We start from the raw sequence: 20,345 nt of genomic DNA, 5'->3' as shown, positions 1-20,345 counted from the left end.
TTTAAACTGCTGTGGTTTATGTAGCTTGGACTCATAGTAAGAGCTCTGGGCCTTGGAACAGGGGCTTGGAAGATAAATGCATTTCTTCCGACTTCGAATGTGGGTGATCTCTGTTGCTCTGGAAATAGTATGATGATGAATGAATGTAACTTACTTTATCCTCGCGTGGCCGGAAAACGACAGTCGCTATTACACGGGTTTAACACCTCGTGCCAGCTTACGAGTATGAATGTTTGTATGAATAAAGTTATATATAGGTTTAGTATCCTAGCAGCTGACTGTAACCCAGAATATTATTGTGGGTGTAAACTTTGGGCAAGCGCTTAACAGTAATTGCTATGATTCAGTGGTCATTCATGGTTTTTGCAAATTGTCAGCCATACGCAACATTTTTAAATTAACTCCCCACAAAGGTACTTGGTAACTTGTACGCGGACACAAAGTGTATAAAACAGAACATCCGTGTTATAGCAACTGTCGTTGCCCCGCCATTCGAGGATAAATAGGTTACATACACGAGGTGTATGAAACAGAACACCCATAACGACTTTCGATGCCCACCAAGCAAGAACAAAGAAACTATATTCGTCTTTTCACCTACCAGTTTAAAGTCAAACTTGGTTTGGTCAGTTGGGTAATTACTACGTCGTATTATCTTTGTATAATGTGGCTTCGAATCAAGTGGTTTATCTAATGATAGACTTGACATTGGGGTGTAGCAATCTTCTTCTGGCACAGAATTACAATGCCTGCGATTTGGTACGGGTGGTTTTTCTTGCCATTGGTGACGTACAGGTTTTGGTCGCACTGGTGGTGACTTGGGGGTCAATTGAGAACCCCCGTTTTCAGAAAAAGCAGCGAATTTTCCCCCATGGTTTGGAACAGGATAATTTTTACTTTCGCTGGAACTTTTTTGGGGGGGAATTTTATTTTTGCTGTTGTTTTTCGCTAAAGTGATTGAATTCAGTTTTTCTGCCAAAATATTTTCAGCGGAAATGTCTTTTTGCTTCTTTTTTGTCCGGCGTATTGAGTATTTGCATTTGCGTAGATACTGTTTAGGCATAGGGGGTCTCAGAGGGGCTGTACTATTATTTGGAGAAAACTTTTGAAAAGATAAATTTTGCATATCTGCCACATCGCGATTGGACAACTGAAATAAAATACAAACATCATATTACTAATAAATTGTTATACTTTATTTTATATTGACTAAAATTTTAGTATGTCTTTGGACAAGACACTTAACAGTACTGACTCCAACCCAGTGGTCACTTATGTGTTTTAACGACTATCGTTGCCCCGCCATGCAAGGTTAAATCAGTTACATACGTGGTAACTTTTAAGCAGGCACCAGGTGTATGAATCAGAACACCTGTGTTATAACGACTATCGTAACCAAATCAAACTTGTAAAAAAAACAAAAACCTGCCACACTTACAACTTCAACAAATGGCAATCTTTCAACATTTGTAAATTTTGTCTTCCTTGGGTAGGATGCGAACTCTGTACCCTCAGTTTTCATGAACACCAGTTCAGATCTGTGTGCTGCTACCTCTACCATTGCCCCACCACGTGGCTGAAGTTTTTTATCAATTTTGAGAATTTTTTCCAGAGTGACCACAGTGTCTGTTAGAAAAATTTAATAAAAGAAAAATTTGGTAAATATTTATGAATGTATAACTTGTGATAACGTTAGAGTAGTGATTCTCAAACTTTATCTACTCGCGTACCACTTATTGGTTTATGCACCGTTCTTGAACCAACTACATACTAAACTCCTAAAGGCTCGTGAACAACTAATTTCAAATAGTGAAATTAGTAGCTGCATATGTGCGTATGTGTATTTTTCGGCAGGAATTCGCAACACAAACTTGGCATAATGCTTACGACAATCACTAAATGATCATTTGTTATGGTTTGGTGTGAACTTAAGAAATTGCTCGCGTACCACAGTTTGGAAACCAATTAAAAATAATAAAATAAATTCGACCCATATTTAAAAATATTATAACCCTTACCTTCAATAACTTTCTCCACTGTCAAAGTTTTCCCAGCCAACGGATCAAAATGTAAATTATTATCTTGATGTTGAACATAAACCGTTACTGGTAGGTGGCTGGTGTGCAAGTCACGTGTTCGGAGTTCCGCACGATCGACAGAGCGGAACTCACCACGTAGATGCATGGGGAAAGTAGCGGGACTTCCACGGTCAGTAGGAGTGTCCAGGACCAAGCACGTCGCGTACTGTAGGAATAAAATTTGTATATATATATATTAACTCGTACGTGGGTATAAGGTGTATGAAACAGAATAGACGTGTTATAACAACTGCCACTGCCCTGCCATGCGAAGATAAATAAATTACACTCTTTCGTTAATATAACTTAACTGTTAAAAAACTACAAATTAGAATACTGAGTGTCAATTACTCTAATAAAGACGGCCTAAATATGTCCTCCAAATGTCAGTTAGCAAAATTCTTGCCAAAAGAGCCAAAATACACATAATATGCCTGGAGTAAATACAATAAGCCAAATACAGTATATACATACGCCCAAATACAAGTATACAGTGGCGCAGCCAGGGGGGTTTAGGATGTCGCGACCCCCCCTTTTAAACCAAAAAAAAAATTAATTAAAAAAAAAAAAAAAATTTGAAAATTTTTTGAATAAAACCCCCCCCCCCTTGTTTTTTTCTGGCTGCGCCACTACAAGTATAATATGGTAAGTAGCAACAATACCTTGCATATCTTCCCATATTCCGTCACTTCATTCATATGAAAGAAACGAACATATTGTCCTTCGAAACATGAGTCAAGAAAGTTCCCGGAATCATCTGAAGCACCAATATATAGAAGGGGTCTCTCCTTTGTTATTGGTACGTCTGCTACTCTGGGGTAAACCCTAAGGAAAATATTTCTTTTAACGGCAATTGATCCAACCCAGTGGTCACTAATGGTTTGTCCAAATTATCAGCCTTTCAGAAAAATATGGCCAAAACTTGGACAAAACATAGACCAAAAAGTAATTCTGCAATGCATTAACCAATAAACAAAACAACTGATAAGTTTAATTTGTTTCACAGGATTGTGGGTCTAACTATTCCCGCTTCTCCAGTGTTTTAAAACGTTTCTTGCCCATGTTTAAACAGACTTACTTGTTAAATCTGCCATTATATTCACTCGATACAAGATAATGCTGGTTGTCTTGTGATGTCATCAATAGTTTGGGAACTTTCCGTGTGCTGTGTAGCGCCACCCACTGGCAGGATGTAGATCTCTGTGTGGAATAATAATTACTGCATTAATTTAAAAGCAATGGAGAATATGGTCAAATTTTTCTCTTTGTTCAGAAAAGTGTCGCTGGGATTACCAAATGTATCAGATAGGATGAAAAAGTGTTTTTTTTAATTGGTAAGGCTTCTGATAATATGACATTTAGAGAGAGAGTTGGCCCATTACCCCACCCCAACATTGTATATGCACATTCTATTCTATATGGATGAGGTCCTACAGTGAGGCATGCCATGGGACCTAGGATTTAGACCAATGTTGCCTATCACTCCCCCCCAAAAAAAAACTTTTAAAAATTATTTAAAATAATCCACCTGTAAAGGATTCTTCCCGTTTGGTTGGTTGATCACCATGACAACTATGGCAGTTTCTCGGTTACTGTTGCCAAGCAACGAGTATAAATCCAACATATGTAGCGCCACTGTCGGAGAGTCACTTATGACATCACAATGTGGTTTTATATTCGTCGAAACCATCTCTGTAACCTGGTAAATATAAATTCGGAGAAATAGGTCGTTCAAGGCATTATAAAAGTAGTTAAACAGTATGCTTAATAAAACAATATGTTAGTGTCCTAAAAAGAGTAAATAGTATATAAATATACCATTCTATTTAAAGAGTATATACTAATCTATAGATGAAATACAAATGATAGATTTACACATAGAAACCATATGTCATACTCCACATAGAAAAAAATGTTTGTTGTTATAACTATTTTTTTAACGTTATATCAATTTTGGGGGTTTAAGCCAGAGTTGGCTCATTACACCCCCTATAGATCATACTGCATATATATAAAAACATTTTTTTAAGCCACAGTTGGTCAAATTACAAATTTCCCCAGATAACATACATACGTCAAAGCAGAAATATAAATATTTTCTTACTGTTATATCAAGATCGGCTCTCAGCGGAAAATTCCGTGATGTCACAGTTGTGCTGATTACATCGACCAATAGGAAAGGTTCAATCACCATCACACTGCTCCACCAAGTGTCAGGAATGAGGTTTAATTCGTTGGTTCGTTGACGAGGTGTCACGGATGGACTTTGAGTCAAAAGGAAGGTAATTGATTAGTTTGTTTGATTAATTGGTGTAACACCATGTAACTACATCCTAAATTTACCTTTGCGTAAAATTAACAAAAAAAAAGATTAGTTTGGAATAGGGATGCACTTTACAGAATAATTAGGTATTCTAGGATATCCAAGAACACTTTATTTCGAATCTAGAATTTCGAATCTTTTAATATTTATCGGGAAAAATAATTTTACCCACAAAAGTCAGTTTATTGACTCTTTCATAGCAGCCTTGTTGGATCATGAGCTGTAAAATGACCAAAAATTGTACTATTGGGTTGTTTTTGCGTCATGAAACGTATAGCAGGCTATAAATAGACGTCGGGAACGTTTACTCTTGAAAGTCCCACAAACACAAAAAAAAAATTTTTTTTAATTAATAAGTTTCAAAAAATTGTTAATATAGTTTATGAGATGACGTGTGATGACGTCATTAAACAGAATACCGAATCCCGTAATTAGATTCGAATACAAAAGGATTCGAATCTCATGGATTTGAAATTCTGTAATGTGCATCCCTAGTTTGGAATAATGGGCCTAAATCCTAGGTCCTCAGAAATTATTATTCTGCAAATTGAGCACTTAAGAACGTTACCAAATCCCTTCTTTCTTGTTCCGTTTCCACCCCATGCTCCAAAGTGATGACTTCTTGACGGCTGCTTGGTTTTGTTCCACCACATTTTGTAATGGGAACTTCACCCTGTGTGTAAATAAATGAACTATTCAGCTTCGCGTGGCAGGGCAACGACAGTCATTATCTGTTTTTTACAGCTTCAGCCCGCTTACGAGATACCACATATTAATTTGTGGATGATTATTTTTAGTGGCTTTTTGTCTTTTGTGTCAAACTGACCATTAGACAGCTTTGTCATCAGTTAAAATTAGCTCAATTTTCAGGTAGATCTAAAGGTTAGTTGTTGAACAACATGTTATGTCCAAACATTCAACACTGAGCAGTCTTAACAAGTACTTCTGTCAACTTGACATATTTCCCCAGTCAGTAACCTAACGTACTGTGCTGTGCTTGGCCTAATTAGTAGGTCCTATGTAGAGTGTAGGACCTCACTCATATAGAATGGAATGCGCGTTCACAATGTTGGGGTAATGGGCCAACTCTGGCATAAATCCTAGGTCCCATGGCGTGCCTCACTGTAGGACCTCACCCATATAGAATAGAATGTGCATATACAATGTTGGGGTAATGGGCCAACTCTGTCCTAAATCCCAGGTCTGTGACAAGGACCTAACCCACAAAGAATAAAACCCGATGCATATATAACCTAACTTACTGTGGTTCAACTTGTGACCATGCAATTAGACTTCACACAACACACAAGATAAATCTATTTCCTACCATGATTACCTTAGTGGCCTGGACACCATACACACACACATAAAATAGAAATCTCTTACCTTAGTGGTCTGCGATCAGGTGACCATATCTCTGTAGCAAGTTCAAAAAGGTTGTAAAGTTTTTGATCTTCTGGTTTTATCAATTCATCTAAAAAAACACATTAAAGCTAAGTCTATTCCGCCGTAGACTTAAAATGCAATCTTCGAATAAATGTTAAGACATTACGGATTCACTTATTTAGCCAATGCTGCAATAAAACCTTCATATACCAAGCCACAATGGAAACCAATGTATTACTTAAAATTTAACCTCTAAAAAGTAGTGTCTTTATAATTGCTATACTGTCAGTAAATAACAGACAGGTACATACTATAGAATAGTAACACAAAAAAATAAGTTTATCCAAAACCCGTCAAAACGACACTGAAAGCTTAATAAATATTTAAAGTGTTCATCTGTATACAACTCTTACCCCCTAATATGTTCGGCCTTTTTTGAATGAACTGAACGCTAAGATCCGCTGATAGAAGAAGATGTTTCAAGTTTCTTACGAGACAAACCTCGAGAAAATCTTCTGAAGAACCAAGCACCTGAGGAAAAACAACTTCCTAACGATAACGATGACATAATATCTCTTTAAATACAGTAGCGAAGATTAGGTTACTTAATACAACAAAGAGAAGGAAATTAACATAACTTAATTAGCGGATCGGATACAGTATTAAGTATGCAATAAACACACAATATAAAACATGATGTTAGCCCAATACCATTGATTTTGCAAAGTACCATTATGAAGCTAAACAAAAAATGTTAACATAATTTATTTTTTGTCCACAGATAAAGTAGCGAAGATGAGGTTAAATAACACAACAAAGAGAAGGAAATTAGCAGCAAAACTACAGTCGTTATACACCTGCTGTAGGTAATGAATACTTCAAGTATCAGATAAAACTGTAACCGCTAAACCCACGTTAGTAATAGTTGTAGATTACCTATATAAATTAGTTGTAGTGGTCCCATTATCTTAATTTAAAAATGATTTTCTTAAAAGAAACAAGAATCTAACACTTATAAAGAAGACCAGAAACCACAAATACTCACAGGTTTTATAATGTTGAGTTCTTCAAATGCTTGTACTTCTACTTGTTGCCCATCAACCTTTACACAGAACGACGTAACTGGATATACACGACACTTAACGGCGGGGTAAACGTCAATTACTTCACCAACGGAATCGAACACATGCGAGTCAGGAAAATATGGGCAGACCATGAACTTGATGTCACTTTTTACTGAAAGCTCGATGCTGTCACTTAGAGATTGCTCTGAAAATCCACAAATCGGTGAAAATTTTAGATGAAACTTTATATTTGCAACATAATTTCTTTTTCTTATCTAAGACAATATTCTAGTTATAAGATTGAATTAAGTAACCTAGTTAATAAACACCACATATACATACATATATATATATGGGTGTGTGTTGCTGCTACCAGGTGTATTATAAGTGTGAAAAGATCCTTAGACACTTAACACCAAACCCTGATAATGTACCACCACGTCGCAGACGAACTGGCGGGTGTTTTAAACCACTAAACAAACAATTGCCCCAAGCTCTCTTCACAATTATAAACACTATAATGTTTGGACAAGAGATTAGCGTGGCTGTGACGAGAACTCTCAAAGGCTTGGTGTAATTGATATTTTATAAGAAGCAGATTAAACTTCAATACAGTTTACACCTCATTTACAAAAAATTGGCTGCCAAAATCGCTAATTTACACATATTTAAAACAATTTCAACACATATACACAGTATAGTATAACTGCATAATAAACAAATACATCTAACAGACACTCACTAATCTGCCATAACAAGCTTCAAAAACTTAAACTCGAAATTTTAGTGAATCTTTTTTTTTAAATGAATATTTTATTTAAAAAGTTAAAAATATTACAGTTCAGGTATAGGTTTACACCTAATCTTTAATAATCCGAACTAAATTTTAACTATTTAGAAACTTTTTCAACCAAAGTTTAAAAAAATAGATTTTTCGCACGCTAAAACTATCATTTACACAAAAAAATGCAACAAAATGCAGAAAAAAATTACATTAGAGTTTAGGTTAGTTACCTGCTAATCAATATAAACTAACTTCCCGCATAATATTCATTTAAAATTAGCAATAATCACGTTTTACGCTAAAATTTGTGTAAAACTAAACTTCGTCCTTTGTCAAGGAGAAAATTTGACTCAAAAGCTGCGCGCGCAGGGGAGATCCCCAAGCGAGTGTTTGTTACATCATAATCATGTGGAAAAATCCCCTAATAAGTAAAAATATATTTTTTTTTAATTTTTGGGGCGAATAAACCGCTTTTTATGTCTAAAAACGCCAAAAATGGATCGCGCGAGCCCAAAAACGCACAAATAACGTACAGACAGTGTCTCTGCGTACACAGACGGTATTTCCCCTTTAAATTGAGAACTAGACTTAAGCACGCTTATAAGTCTGGAAGGCATCCGATGGTATAGATGTACTAGCTTCGGCAGTACATATACTAAAATTGGAACGATACAGAGAAGATTAGCATGGCCCCTGCGCAAGGATGACACGCAAAATCGTGAAGCGTTCCATATTTTTCATTTTTGGACCCATATTTAAAACAATACTCAAGATTTTGGGGCAATATGGCACAAAATTGCTTATAAATGTGTGTGCCACTAATTTTCAGGTCTAAGATTGATTTTATTTCGTTCTAGCCGGTATTTATTTCAGTACACCCACTAAAGAGACCAGGGTTACAATATTTTTACCCACTACAAGAGATATGTATGTGCCTATCTGCCAGAAATAAAGTAGCATAGACAGACACATGGAAAATGTCACACAAGCCAAAAAATCAAGCCCTAAACTAAGTTACTATCTTAAAAATATTACATGGCCCATTACCTTTTTTTTAAATTGTTATTGGTGTTTATGGACACCTGGTGTTTACACTAGTAAGCAATTTATATTATAACAAATAAATATTATAACATAAAATGTTATAATTTTTTTATAACAGTTTAAAGATTAAAAAATACACAAAAAATATAACAACAAAAAACTTAAAATTATTCTAACAAAACAATCTTGTATTTAAAAAAAGAGAGAAAAAGTAAAAATTAACTAAGAATTATTAAAGCCAGTTATTAAAATCTATTTTAAATTTACCTGTTCCCTTATACAAACGTAACCGAACGTTCTTAATTGTTACGTCACCAATAAGTATTTCGTCACCGACTCGAATGTCTGCTACGTCATGGTCTGTGACGTCACCGATATGCAGAATTTTGACAAGTTCACGTTCAGTTGTCTGTTCTTCGAAACGACGCTCAATCTGAGAAAAATATTCTTCCAAATAATCGCCGCAAAGTTACATACATGGTAACTTGTAAAGGGACACGAGGTGTAGGAAACAGAACACCCGCGTGTTATAACGACTGTCGTTGCTCCGCCATGTGACGGTAAATAAGTACCATTCATTTATACGTAAACCTAAACTGTCATTAAGCCAGTACTTTTGGTTTAGAAAATACAAACACTCTGTATTACATCCCTGGTCTCACGACACCACTTCATGTAGGGCCTTGCCCATACAAAACAGAAAGGTCACATACAATGTTGGGCTAATAGGCCAAATTTGGCCTAAATTCTGGTCCCATGGCGTGCCCGCTATGGGCAAATTAAAATACAAACGTGTCACCCAGCTATTTTCGTCCTTCTAAATTTAATAGCGTCGTTCATTGTTTAAGTTTAATAAGATGATGTAAATTCTATTATCAATTTCGGGTAAACCCCTTAAAACTTATTGTCTTACCAAGTCACTCCATGCAATAAAGTTATTTTCTTCCTTCTGTTGCGTCATAATGCCCAACATAAAGTAAAAAGTTGGAATTCTCACAACAAATTGTTTCGTGCTCTCTTGTTTACACGTCTAATAGTTTACACGAATATAGTAAAATAAACCTAAAGTATATAGAACGAATATTAATACAAAAGTACCGAAGTATAGGCTCAGATAGATTTGCAGTAATTCCATTTCACTTTATTCAAGTAGTTTTACCCGTAGCCTATTAACGACTGTCGTTTTGCTGTTAATTCCTCTCTTTTCGTTGTTTTAATTAGTTTGAAATACGCTATTGTATACGAAAAAATAAATACATAAATATCTAATTATTTCTTCACCCTAAAAACTCCATAGTCTATAACATTTATAGCATAATGCAGCATGTAAACTGTCTAAAAAGCAACGCACTGCGTGTTTATTTGCGTATTATCTCAAAACGCTACGCTTGAATAGCATAAGCGTGACGCTTATCATTCCCAAAGCAGAAAATCAACCGAAATCGTGCGCAGCAAAACGGATATAGCTGGTACATATCATTTGCAGATACTTTTAGCCTTGTTTGGTCAGTAGATACTGTTCAAGTTATATAACACTGTTTGTATATCACTCATGATGTTGCAACTTTAACAACTTTCGTTTTAGCCACGATATAAAACGATAAGGTAGCAAAACTATAAATTCCAATTACCCAATTTAAAGGTGAACTTTCGTTTTAGCACTTTAACTTTGCTTAACCTAAACGCATGTCAACTCGTCATAAAACTATAAAAAAGCAAACGCACAGCAAATTAATCTATTTGATTAAGAAACTGATGATGCCATTTTATAAGAAATATTTATCTAACAGACTATGCAGCTTGTTGGAACTTGATTTTCGTCGGTTACGTATTTCGTTGCACTTGACACAGCGAATTTTATTGTAAAATAGCCAAACTTTACATTAAATATAGTAGGACGGGGGGAGACGGGACACGTTTACCAAATATTATCTAAATTTTCTAACCGTGCCTTAAACAATTAAATACAGTCTATGGAAGTCGCGAGAATACGGTTTTATAATTCTTTGAATGTTCTTTGTTTGCTATCGAATCTGACGAGAAAATCTTCGTCCACCCTACTATACAACCACTGCTTTTACAAGCTAATCTAGGTAAAACGACACAGACAAACCGCTGTAAGCCTGTATTGATGGTATAACGGGGGTCACTTTCAACATCATTTATAATTGTCATTCATATTTACCTCCTGGATTCTATACTGAAACATGTCGGTTAATAAATATGTAAGTGCACAGTGACTTTTCGAACGTCCTATATAACGTTCAAAATATAAACTAGCGTATGCTAAACGATAACACTGTGAGTCACGCTATTGTAAACTCAGTTCACGTTTTCTAAAGCCAAGACCCGTGACATTTTTGTTGTTCAACAAAGCGCGTTAAAAATTCACAAATAAGTAGGCTAGGGTAAGGTAGTGGAAGTTTTCATTATTTTTTATCGTCTTATTTGGTAGTGAAAACAGAATTATAAACCGTAGCCTCACGGTTATTTTACAGCGTTGTTAATTGTTTAAAAACAATTAGGAAAAATGGGATTTTATGTGCTAAAGATATTCATCTTACCCGACAATACTATATACAGTTCAGGACAAAACTTTGGACTGTATCAGTAAATATTTATTGTACCATAAACCAATATATATAAGTCTTGCGTTTTTAAATCAATATTGTTATTATCTCACAGTTTCAAAATATTGGTTTACTCAGTGGCGGGACGAACTGAAATCAAAATAAATAAAGCAAATAAGACCCACATTGTATTTAAATATAGTCTAATGCTCATTATTGGCCATTGGCAAACATATAACTGATTGCAATTACATCATTTTAGCTTAATTAACTACATTATTATAGAAGGGTGGAAAAGATGGGACACCTTTAGCATATAATATATAAATATTCTAATCGTGTTTTAAACAATTAACAACGGTCTATGAAGTTCAAGATAATGCGGATTTATTTTTCTTTGAATGTTTCGCTTTAACTGCGAAATATGGTACGGGAAAATAAAATGAAAATGTGTCTCGTCTTCCCCCACCCCACTGCATAAATGCTTTTGTAAAAAAAGTGTCTGTTTTGCTGCTATTCCCTTTCTCTGGGTTGTTTTAATTAATATAGAATACGCTATCGTATACACAGGTACAAATACACAAGCTGTCTAACTATTTCTCCATCGCTATCAAACACTATACTTTAGCTCTAGCACCTATATATATCACTGAAGCGTATCTGGTCTGCTATGTGTATTTAATTTATAAAGAGTATTTGCTACTTGAGATATTCAAACGTTCTTTCGATTAAGTAATCGATTAAGTAAACTATAAAAGCACAATATTGCTTAAATTGAATCGATTCTTATAAAGACACAATAAAACCTTATTTTAGAGAATTTTAAGTAAAAATGTAGACACAATTTATAGTATTATATTCGTATAGACAAGTATTTCTTCGTCTGTTTGGATAGGGCTATCGCTTTTTTCGTTATTGTTTGTTTCTACAACTTAGTAAGAATACGATGTCTTTGCGTACTACATGTGGTAACTTCATGCACCTCTAGCGCCGACTTGCGAGTGAATAAAATGTACTTGGTGAGGAATGGTTTTAGCAAGTCATACGAATTACGGTGACGCAGCAAGTTTTTGCGCATTTAAAGTTTAATTTTCGACACGAAAGTCCGATATTTTCGCCAAAAAATTGTACAGCTGGTATCAGTGAGGCCTAAGGAACATTTTAAGACCAAAACTTTCCAGTTACCAGCTAGAATCTAGATGATCACCATAGCAGTATGGAGCCTCGTATCCGTCACCTTTGTTTTACATTTTCAGACCTTTAGATTCAATGGGTGAAATACTATTCCCGAAATATAAGGTCTTTTTTAACATTTGTGCTATAATTATCTTGTTTCTTTACGTTGCACTAACTTTGTGGGTGATTGGTTTACCGCTTATCCCAAACGAAATGGAAGAACTGAAAAAGATTTTTTATGATCCAATATTTGCTTCAATAGTTTGGGTAGCTTGTGTTTTTACATCAGTTATCAGTTTTGGTAAGTTGTTACAGAAATATATTGTGATTTTTTTCCATTGTGAATAGCTAAGATTAGATTATTCAAAACCTAGAAAACAAGGGAAACGTTTTTTTTAATGTTTTCTGTTGAAAAATAAAGAAATATAAATATTTTTTATGTATTTTTTTATAAAGAAAGGTATTTTTTTGCTAATTAGCAATTGCAAAGTTATTAATGCACTCACCTTTTACCTGGAATGCCAGGTTTGAATCCGTAGGACTTCTTTGTGTTTGTGTCCTTTTTGGGTTCAACAGCCACGCTTTGAAACTCTTTTCCACGACTTTTACCCATTAACTTGTTTTTTTATGTTGATCTCTTTCGATGTGGATTTCTTGTCTTCGCGGTTCAAATAATACAATGTTCGCATTTTTTTTCAAAGAAATAAAAAGTTATGTTATGCGAGATTTTAAGGACCATTACCTTAGTGTAGTGGTCACTAATATGTTGTCAAAATTGCCATATTCACAAAAAACCTTCAGGGGCATAAAAGTTACAAATTATCAATCACAAAAAAAAACAACATACACATAAGTTAATAGATGGTAACTTGTCAGCAGGCAGAAGGTGTATGTAAACTGACTGTCATTGCCCAACCACACAAAAAGTAATTGACATGAATTCATTAAAGCTATACACATGGTACTAAAACACACAAGATATATAATAACATATCATACAAAGATTGGTCTTTAACATTTATATACTTGTTTTTCTTTTTCAGGTATTCTGGCAATCTGTTTGATGAAAAACAACAAAAAACAAATCTAAAGGAAAATTGGTTTATTATAAGCTGCGTCGAGCAGTGAAAATATCACCACTAAACTTTGTGTTTAGTTAGTTTCGAAAAAGGCGATTAAAGGTTAAAAAGCATACTGCTACAGAGACGAAATATAAAACGATGTTTTTCTTTTGCACTTTTTTGGTAATTTGCGGTTCATTTTTATATTTGTTACTTACACTATAAAGTAATTTTGGCAAAAACATTTTGCTATTTTTAAATCAAATTTGCACGGACGAAAAAAGCAAAAATGGAAATTGGAACAAAATGTAATAGAAGAGGAAAAAACACTTGCTCGTTATAAAACAAAATTGAGCCAGCCAGGCTCTAAAAATTCAATTTTGAAAGGACAGTGGCCTTGAAGCAGTTATCTTGTTGTGTTGTATTTTATATGAGTACCACTGTGGCTGGCAGTACGAAGTACATTAATGAGTTGCCCAGACATAGGCGTCATGTTAGGGAAGTCAAGGGCGGCATGTTACCCTAATTTTTAGAATGAAAATATATTTTTTATTACCCCAGTTTTACACTTGTCTTAATGTCTTTACAAACAAACGGGGTCAAGTTATACAATGTTTGACATTTTAATCAATGAAGATTTCTATGTTTTACCGAATGAATGTAACCATATTTTATCAATACTGTTGTGTTATTAAAACCCCAAAATGTAAAACTATGGATTTAACTGTATTTTAGCAGTCCCCCAATTTTTTTTTTTTTTAAATCCAAAAACCTGAAGCCTATGTCCCCAGATTCGCGCAAAAACAATTCTCTGCTTTGGCCTGAAAGCTAAGGGCTATTAAACGAAAGATAGCCCCACTGCCCATAGCTGGAATTCAATATTTCATTTTTTCATTGGAATTCATAACGTTCTGGTCCCACTAATGTGTTATTAAAAGAAAACTGATTCGATTCTGTGTCCACCTGCAAAAAAGGTTGTGTTTTGGTATTTTGAAAAGTAGGCCTATGTTATAACTGTCGTTGCAATTCATTACTTACCAGAGAGAAAGTTCGCATCGAATTAAAAATAACTGAAGAAAATTCAAGCTGTCTGTTATTGTCACCTTTTAAAAACATTTTTCACCCTCGCATGCAATATTATTAAATTCGCATGAAAGTTGGCGCAAACAAGTCACACATGCGGTAAGACCAGACCATACGGGTTCAAGGCTTGAGTCTGACACTAATTTTTGCAAATGTACATAACAGCTGTGTATCGACTGTCGTTGTCCTACTGTACCAGGCAAGGATAAATAAGTTACACAGTTCACCAATCAGGCAAGAAAAAAAAAACGACATTCCAAAAAATGGGTTACATTTTTTTACAGTAGTATAACCAGGATCCTAAACAACTCACAGCAGAATACAGCTGAGTAACCAAGCCAAAAATAGCCCTATCTAATACCCAAACTCATTAACACAAACCTAACCGAATTTACAGTTAGAGCAAGCTGCAGAAGCGTTATTAAAGTTGAATAAACACAGCCAACAAAACAAGCGAATTAACATAAACTCTAGCCTGAAAAGTCCCAACACACAGAAATAAAGTTAAATAAATACAACAGCCCACAAAACATGCAAGTTAACCCAACTTACAGCAGGAGCGAGCCCAAGATCTTCGTCTTCACAACCAAAGTAATTCTCAATCACGTCAAAACTTTTCTGGTAGACATCTTGGTTCTGGTGGCTCTGCAAACTTTCAATCTTGTCCAAACCTGTAAGTGTTTCAACAATTTTGACCGTAGATAATTTTTTGTTTTTCCTGCAAATATTGTTTTTGGGTTTTAAATTATAAATTTTTATAAAACAGAGTTTTACCCTTCAATTTGTCACAACTTCTTTATTTATTTCAATTTTTACTCACTCTTCCACTCATTTGTCTGTAGGCGTGTTTTAACAACTGTTGTTTTGTCGCTATATCCTGTCTTTTCGTTTAAAATATTTTTAAATCTTCACTACGGTATTCAAAGAGACCAATAAAAGTTATTATTTCTATAAACTTGTTGGATCTTCTTCCTGACTTTTCGGTATATCTTTTTCTCCCCATTTACCTCCACATTCTTCCACAATATTCCCAAACTCATTTGCTCCAGATCCTTGAGCTTCTTGCTTCCCAAGCCTCAATATGTTGTCCAGCCCGTTAAGAGCAACTAGTATAATCCGTGCGTCTTGTGCTCCAAGAAGGTCGCATAACGGAGGGATACAATTGTTGTTTACAAGATATCTATTGGAACAAATATACAGTTTTTCTTTAAACATAATAAAGTATTTTTAAAGGGAGATTTTAAACTTAACAGTGTATTTATTTTAACAGTTTTTTTAAAGGAAGATTTTACCCAGCAACCAATTGTTTATGGGAACAAAAACAATACAGAAAATTCTAGGATAGCCTGCCCACAGCACACAATAGTTTGGGAATCACTGATCATCATAACATCCAAAAAATACAGGAGTGGCAGACTGGCAGGGAGAGTTAGACACTGCATATTCAACACACATAATCCCATCCACCTTATTTGTTGAGGTATCCCACCAGAAGTAGCGTTAGTAATCGCCCAAGCTCCTTCCTTGCGTGTTTTATAATCAGCCGTGTTCATTATTTCGATCAACTTTGGGAAAATATTTGAATCTATTGCTTGTTGGATTTGTTGTCTGTGGGAAACAGTAGTTAGTGTGGTCTTTATGCTCACTGTCGAGTTATAACATGAGCTTGAGCATGAGCTATAACATGAGCTTTTTATACACCATAGAACCATTGTAATAGATCTATTCTATTTTGTATGGGTGAGGTCCGTGAGGACCTGGGATTTAGGCCAGACTTGGCCCATTACCCCAACACCCTTTTTGTAATAGATAGTAAATTGTAATAGATAGTAAAACGGACGATATCTGTTTCAGTTTATGGGCAACTACAGAAACGCTAAATAAAAGTTATACACCTCATGCTCAGTGACAAGTTATGGACATTATTGTTAGGGCTAGATGGGCTCTCTGACAAGGACTTCACCCATATAAAATATGAACACCATGCACACATTAACATTACTTACCTATTACCAGCAGTGATGTTCGATATCGTCCAACACGCTTCTTTTCTTATCGAATCCTTGTTTATTGATAGAAGATGATTAAGTGCAGGCAACACTGCACAGTTTAAGATTACCTGCAGTTATAAACAATAGTTCAAGGGAGAGCACAAAGTAAAATCAAATACTTCCAACTAATTACCACTCATATTTATATTGAATCAAAAAATTACAAAAAACATTTATTTTTTTAAGAAAAATGTACAAATTTTACAGACTGACATTTTTCTGTATTTTTGAATACTTGTGTTTGGAAAACTTTTTGATTACCTGCGTTTGAATGTCGTTGCCAGTAACGATATTCCCGACAGCTCGTAGAGCGCTTGATACCACCGAGTGGTGATCGTGCATCAGTAACTCCACTAGTCGACGGCAAACGCCGCTAAAAAATAAATATTTGAGATTTTATTTCAAGTCTCATGTGTGCTAATGTACCTCTCTGAAGACCTCACCCTCATAGATTAGAACCTCTATTATTGAGTGTCTACTTACTGCCCCAGTGGGGTCTAGAATCTAGATGATAGCAGTCTAAGTGTTAGGGTAACAAACCTACATCCCAGGTCTCAGATGTGCCTCAATGAAGACCTCATCCTTATAGAATAGACTGGACTGGGACCAATAAGCCTACACCCCAGGTCTCAGGTGTGTCTCACTTAACACCTCACCCTCATATGCCAAACACAACCCATACCTATCAACTACTTCTTGAATCTTTTCATTTGGTCCATCAGATAGATACGAAAGAGCCCAGCAAGCGTCAGCAAGTATATCGGGTTCTTCTTTAAATAACAACCTTGCTAATACAGGTAGACACGGGGAGACCTGGAAGTTTGTATTGTAGATTTTTTAATTTCCGGAGGTGAATTTACAACAGAACAGGATAGTATTACTAGTTGGAGTAAGCTTGGCTACCCAACCCATATAAAACAAAACTGTTTGTATTTTGCCAAATTTTAAGAGACCTTATGTAGAAGTATTCACAACAGCAAAATACAGTAAGATGCATTTTTTTTATAAAACAAACTTAACTTATTATTTCCACATATTTACTAAACGACGCAGTGCAGACAATTTTAGTGTTGGCCTACTATAAGGTTGGAACAATAGGTCAACTTTGTGCTAAAGGGGTTCAATAGCATGCTACACTGTAGGACGCATTGAGACCAGAATGATCATTGCACGTTTTTAATTAAAACTTACCTTTTTAAAGTTAGGTGGGGGATTTTTTCCTCGGCATACGTTTGAAATTGCCCAAACTACATTACGCAACATGGATAGTCGGTTACTGGTTTGTGCAAGGCTGAAAACAAGAGTTTCATTAAAAACAACATCATATAAAAAAAACGAACCCACTATCTCATGAAAAAACTATATATAAATATACCACTTCCAAATAATTAGGTTAGATACATTGGTATAAATAATTGTAACTTATTTATCCTCGTGTGGCGGGGCAACGACAGTCGTTATAACACGGATGCTTTGTTTCATACATTCATGCCCGAAAAAATTTCCCCACCAAAAATTACAAAGTTACAGTTTAGACAAATCAATCTACTCACACAAGTAAAGGAGCAACAATTCCACACTCAATCACATAATCTCTATATTGTGAACTGTCACCTGCTATGTTTCCTAGTGCCCATACTGCCTGTAAGTTGTATGTGTAAAAATGAAAATAATTGCTGTATTAATGTATAATGTACGCCACGGTCAGTTTTGTGCCATATAAAATGAAAGCATGGACGCCAAACGTGGGGTGGCAAAGTATAAAATACAGTAAACATTAAGTTACATTACTACATTAGTATAGTATAAATATTACAATTAGGAATTAATCAGTTAAGTTTATTTCAAATACAAAAAGAAACACACATCTATTCTGGGAAAAAATAGATCTATCTAAGTTTCAATGATTGCATTTTTTCCAAAAGAATCAATAATTTTAAAAAATGCGGTATTTAAAATTTACAACTTTATAAAAAAACATCATTACCTGTTCTCTCACATCCTCATGGTTTGACTGCAGAAGGTGAATAAATATGGGAACAGCATTCGCATCAATAACTACACGTGTTTGCATATTGGTGCCTGATGCTATATTAGTGAGCGCCCATGCTGCTTCAAACTGCAACGTCGGTTGCTCGTGGCAACTTAACATTTTGACGAATTCTGGGATGAGACCAGTTTGGATGACTTCGTCAATAGGAGGGTTGGGTTCTAGAGGGTTAGAGGGTGGGGGTTAAAAATATGATATTATAATGACAGAAATTAAGTGAAAAAAAAATAACACAAAAAGTAAAAAACAAAAAAATACAAAAATTAATAAAAATAACACACTCTTTTATTTAAATTTTTTTTTTAAATTTGGTAATCGTTATAAATATATATGTATTACCTTTAGATAAAAGTTTTCTGAACCGTTGTGTGTATAAGAATTTCTCTTCCAAACTACCAGAGCGAACTGCTTCAATCATATCCATGGTTATTCTGTCATCTCCTGGAAGGAATGTAGACAGTATGAGAATATATATATATAATAATAAATGTTTGTGTGTGTTAGTGGTGTTTACACTTATAGCAATTATTTTTTTTCAGTCCTGTCAAGGATGACATTTTCTGTGACCCCAAACTATTGAAACAGGGCTTGGAAAAGACATTTTTCAGCAAACCCTGACAATGTTTTGCTGTATGACAAGGGAAACATCGGCCCTTCACAAATACAAACATGCAGATCCATTCACATTTTACAATAGGCTGAGATAGATAGAACTTACCTGATGTTGAATTAACCACCCCAACTTGTAGATGGTCCCCCATCCCACTTTCCATGTCGTCTATGTTCACATTCCTTCGTTTAAATACCTGGGTAAACAACAATGTTACTGTTAGAGGGTTATAGCTTAATTGCCATTATTTTAAAAATATCGGAAACATTTTTGCAGTTAATATGTACAGCATTACTGTTATAGTTATATCTTGTATAATACAAGTATAATGTATAATATTGGTATTATTTTCGAAAAAAAACAGACAAATTGTGTTAAGTCGAAATGGACCTCATTGTAAAAAACGAGAAGAACATATTGTAAGTCAAATTCAGCTATATTTTAGTTCAAATTTTTTTAGTAAAATCTTCGTAAAAGTTAACCATAAAATGCATTATTAATTTTGGGTTAAAATTTAAATGTGATCCTGACGTGTTCATCTCGTTTCTGCTTCCGAAGTTGAATCCCTTCTTCTTCTCGCTTCCTCCTCAGTTCTTCCTGATCTTTAGCTTTGTTTTTGTAATTTTTCATCCTTTCTTTCGAAGCCATGGTTTATTTTAGAAGTAATTTGGCTTACGAAAACACAATTTTTCTAAGATTCCTATCGGTAAAATAAGCCGCCCAATCAATAAAAGGGTATTTTTACTTCACATTTAACCACTGAGCTTAGTTTTACAAAGATTCACGTTTTATTAGAATAGTTACAATTAATAGTAAGCAAGAAACAAAATCATTTTTTACTTGTTCATTTCGCTTACATAAAACGCCCAAAACTAACGACACAGACTAAATTTTACTGCGACATTTTTAAACTAGGTTTAATACTATGTAACTGAATTACACAAACAATAATTTCATCCAAATACAAGTTTAAAAAACCTAATTTCCCACTAAAGAAACACGCACACCTGCACTTTTTCCATACACGGGAAAATGCAGTGGACTGTAACGGAAATTGTATTTGTA

At 34.8% G+C, this 20,345-nt stretch overlaps 2 protein-coding genes, 1 long non-coding RNA gene and 1 other non-coding gene across 5 annotated transcripts; 2 read left to right on the top strand and 2 right to left on the bottom strand.

Annotated features, from left to right (window-relative positions):
• On the bottom strand, nt 1-9,738 carry LOC100183904. 2 transcript variants are annotated; one of them, XM_018812211.2, is made up of 14 exons: nt 9,593-9,738; nt 8,947-9,112; nt 6,833-7,056; nt 6,201-6,318; nt 5,788-5,875; nt 4,970-5,074; nt 4,183-4,342; nt 3,607-3,777; nt 3,157-3,278; nt 2,741-2,903; nt 2,019-2,244; nt 1,439-1,626; nt 602-1,150; nt 1-118 (listed from the first exon to the last, which is right to left on the bottom strand). In XM_018812211.2, exons 1-14 carry the CDS (start codon nt 9,650-9,652, stop codon nt 32-34), a joined length of 2,427 nt encoding a protein of 808 aa, XP_018667756.1. In that variant the 5' UTR covers nt 9,653-9,738; the 3' UTR covers nt 1-31. The 2 variants fall into 2 exon arrangements, with proteins under 2 accessions (XP_018667756.1, XP_002123268.2); XM_002123232.4 differs by lacking the exons at nt 8,947-9,112; nt 9,593-9,738 and adding an exon at nt 7,866-8,025.
• On the top strand, nt 8,267-8,373 carry LOC113474324. Its single transcript, XR_003395988.1, has one exon. It is a non-coding gene; the product is annotated as a U6 spliceosomal RNA (small nuclear RNA).
• Nucleotides 9,739-11,733: 1,995 nt separating the features above from the next.
• Nucleotides 11,734-14,241, top strand: LOC104265783. The gene is made up of 2 exons (XR_717278.3): nt 11,734-12,726; nt 13,469-14,241. It is a non-coding gene; the product is annotated as an uncharacterized LOC104265783 (long non-coding RNA).
• Nucleotides 13,513-19,993, bottom strand: LOC100185571 (importin subunit alpha-7). The gene is made up of 13 exons (XM_002122843.5): nt 19,812-19,993; nt 19,389-19,476; nt 19,010-19,111; nt 18,608-18,831; nt 18,174-18,262; nt 17,812-17,911; nt 17,303-17,433; nt 16,882-16,993; nt 16,576-16,688; nt 16,037-16,177; nt 15,577-15,749; nt 15,122-15,240; nt 13,513-14,449 (listed from the first exon to the last, which is right to left on the bottom strand). The coding sequence occupies exons 1-13, from the start codon at nt 19,926-19,928 to the stop codon at nt 14,378-14,380; spliced, it is 1,581 nt and encodes a 526-aa protein (XP_002122879.1). The 5' UTR covers nt 19,929-19,993; the 3' UTR covers nt 13,513-14,377.
• Nucleotides 19,994-20,345: the final 352 nt, after the last annotated feature.

This window comes from Ciona intestinalis, chromosome 6 (genome assembly GCF_000224145.3).
Source record: "Ciona intestinalis chromosome 6, KH, whole genome shotgun sequence".
Taxonomy (NCBI): domain Eukaryota; kingdom Metazoa; phylum Chordata; class Ascidiacea; order Phlebobranchia; family Cionidae; genus Ciona; species Ciona intestinalis.
Note: the sequence above shows the minus strand (reverse complement) of the source record. Positions and strands in the feature narration are given on the sequence as shown.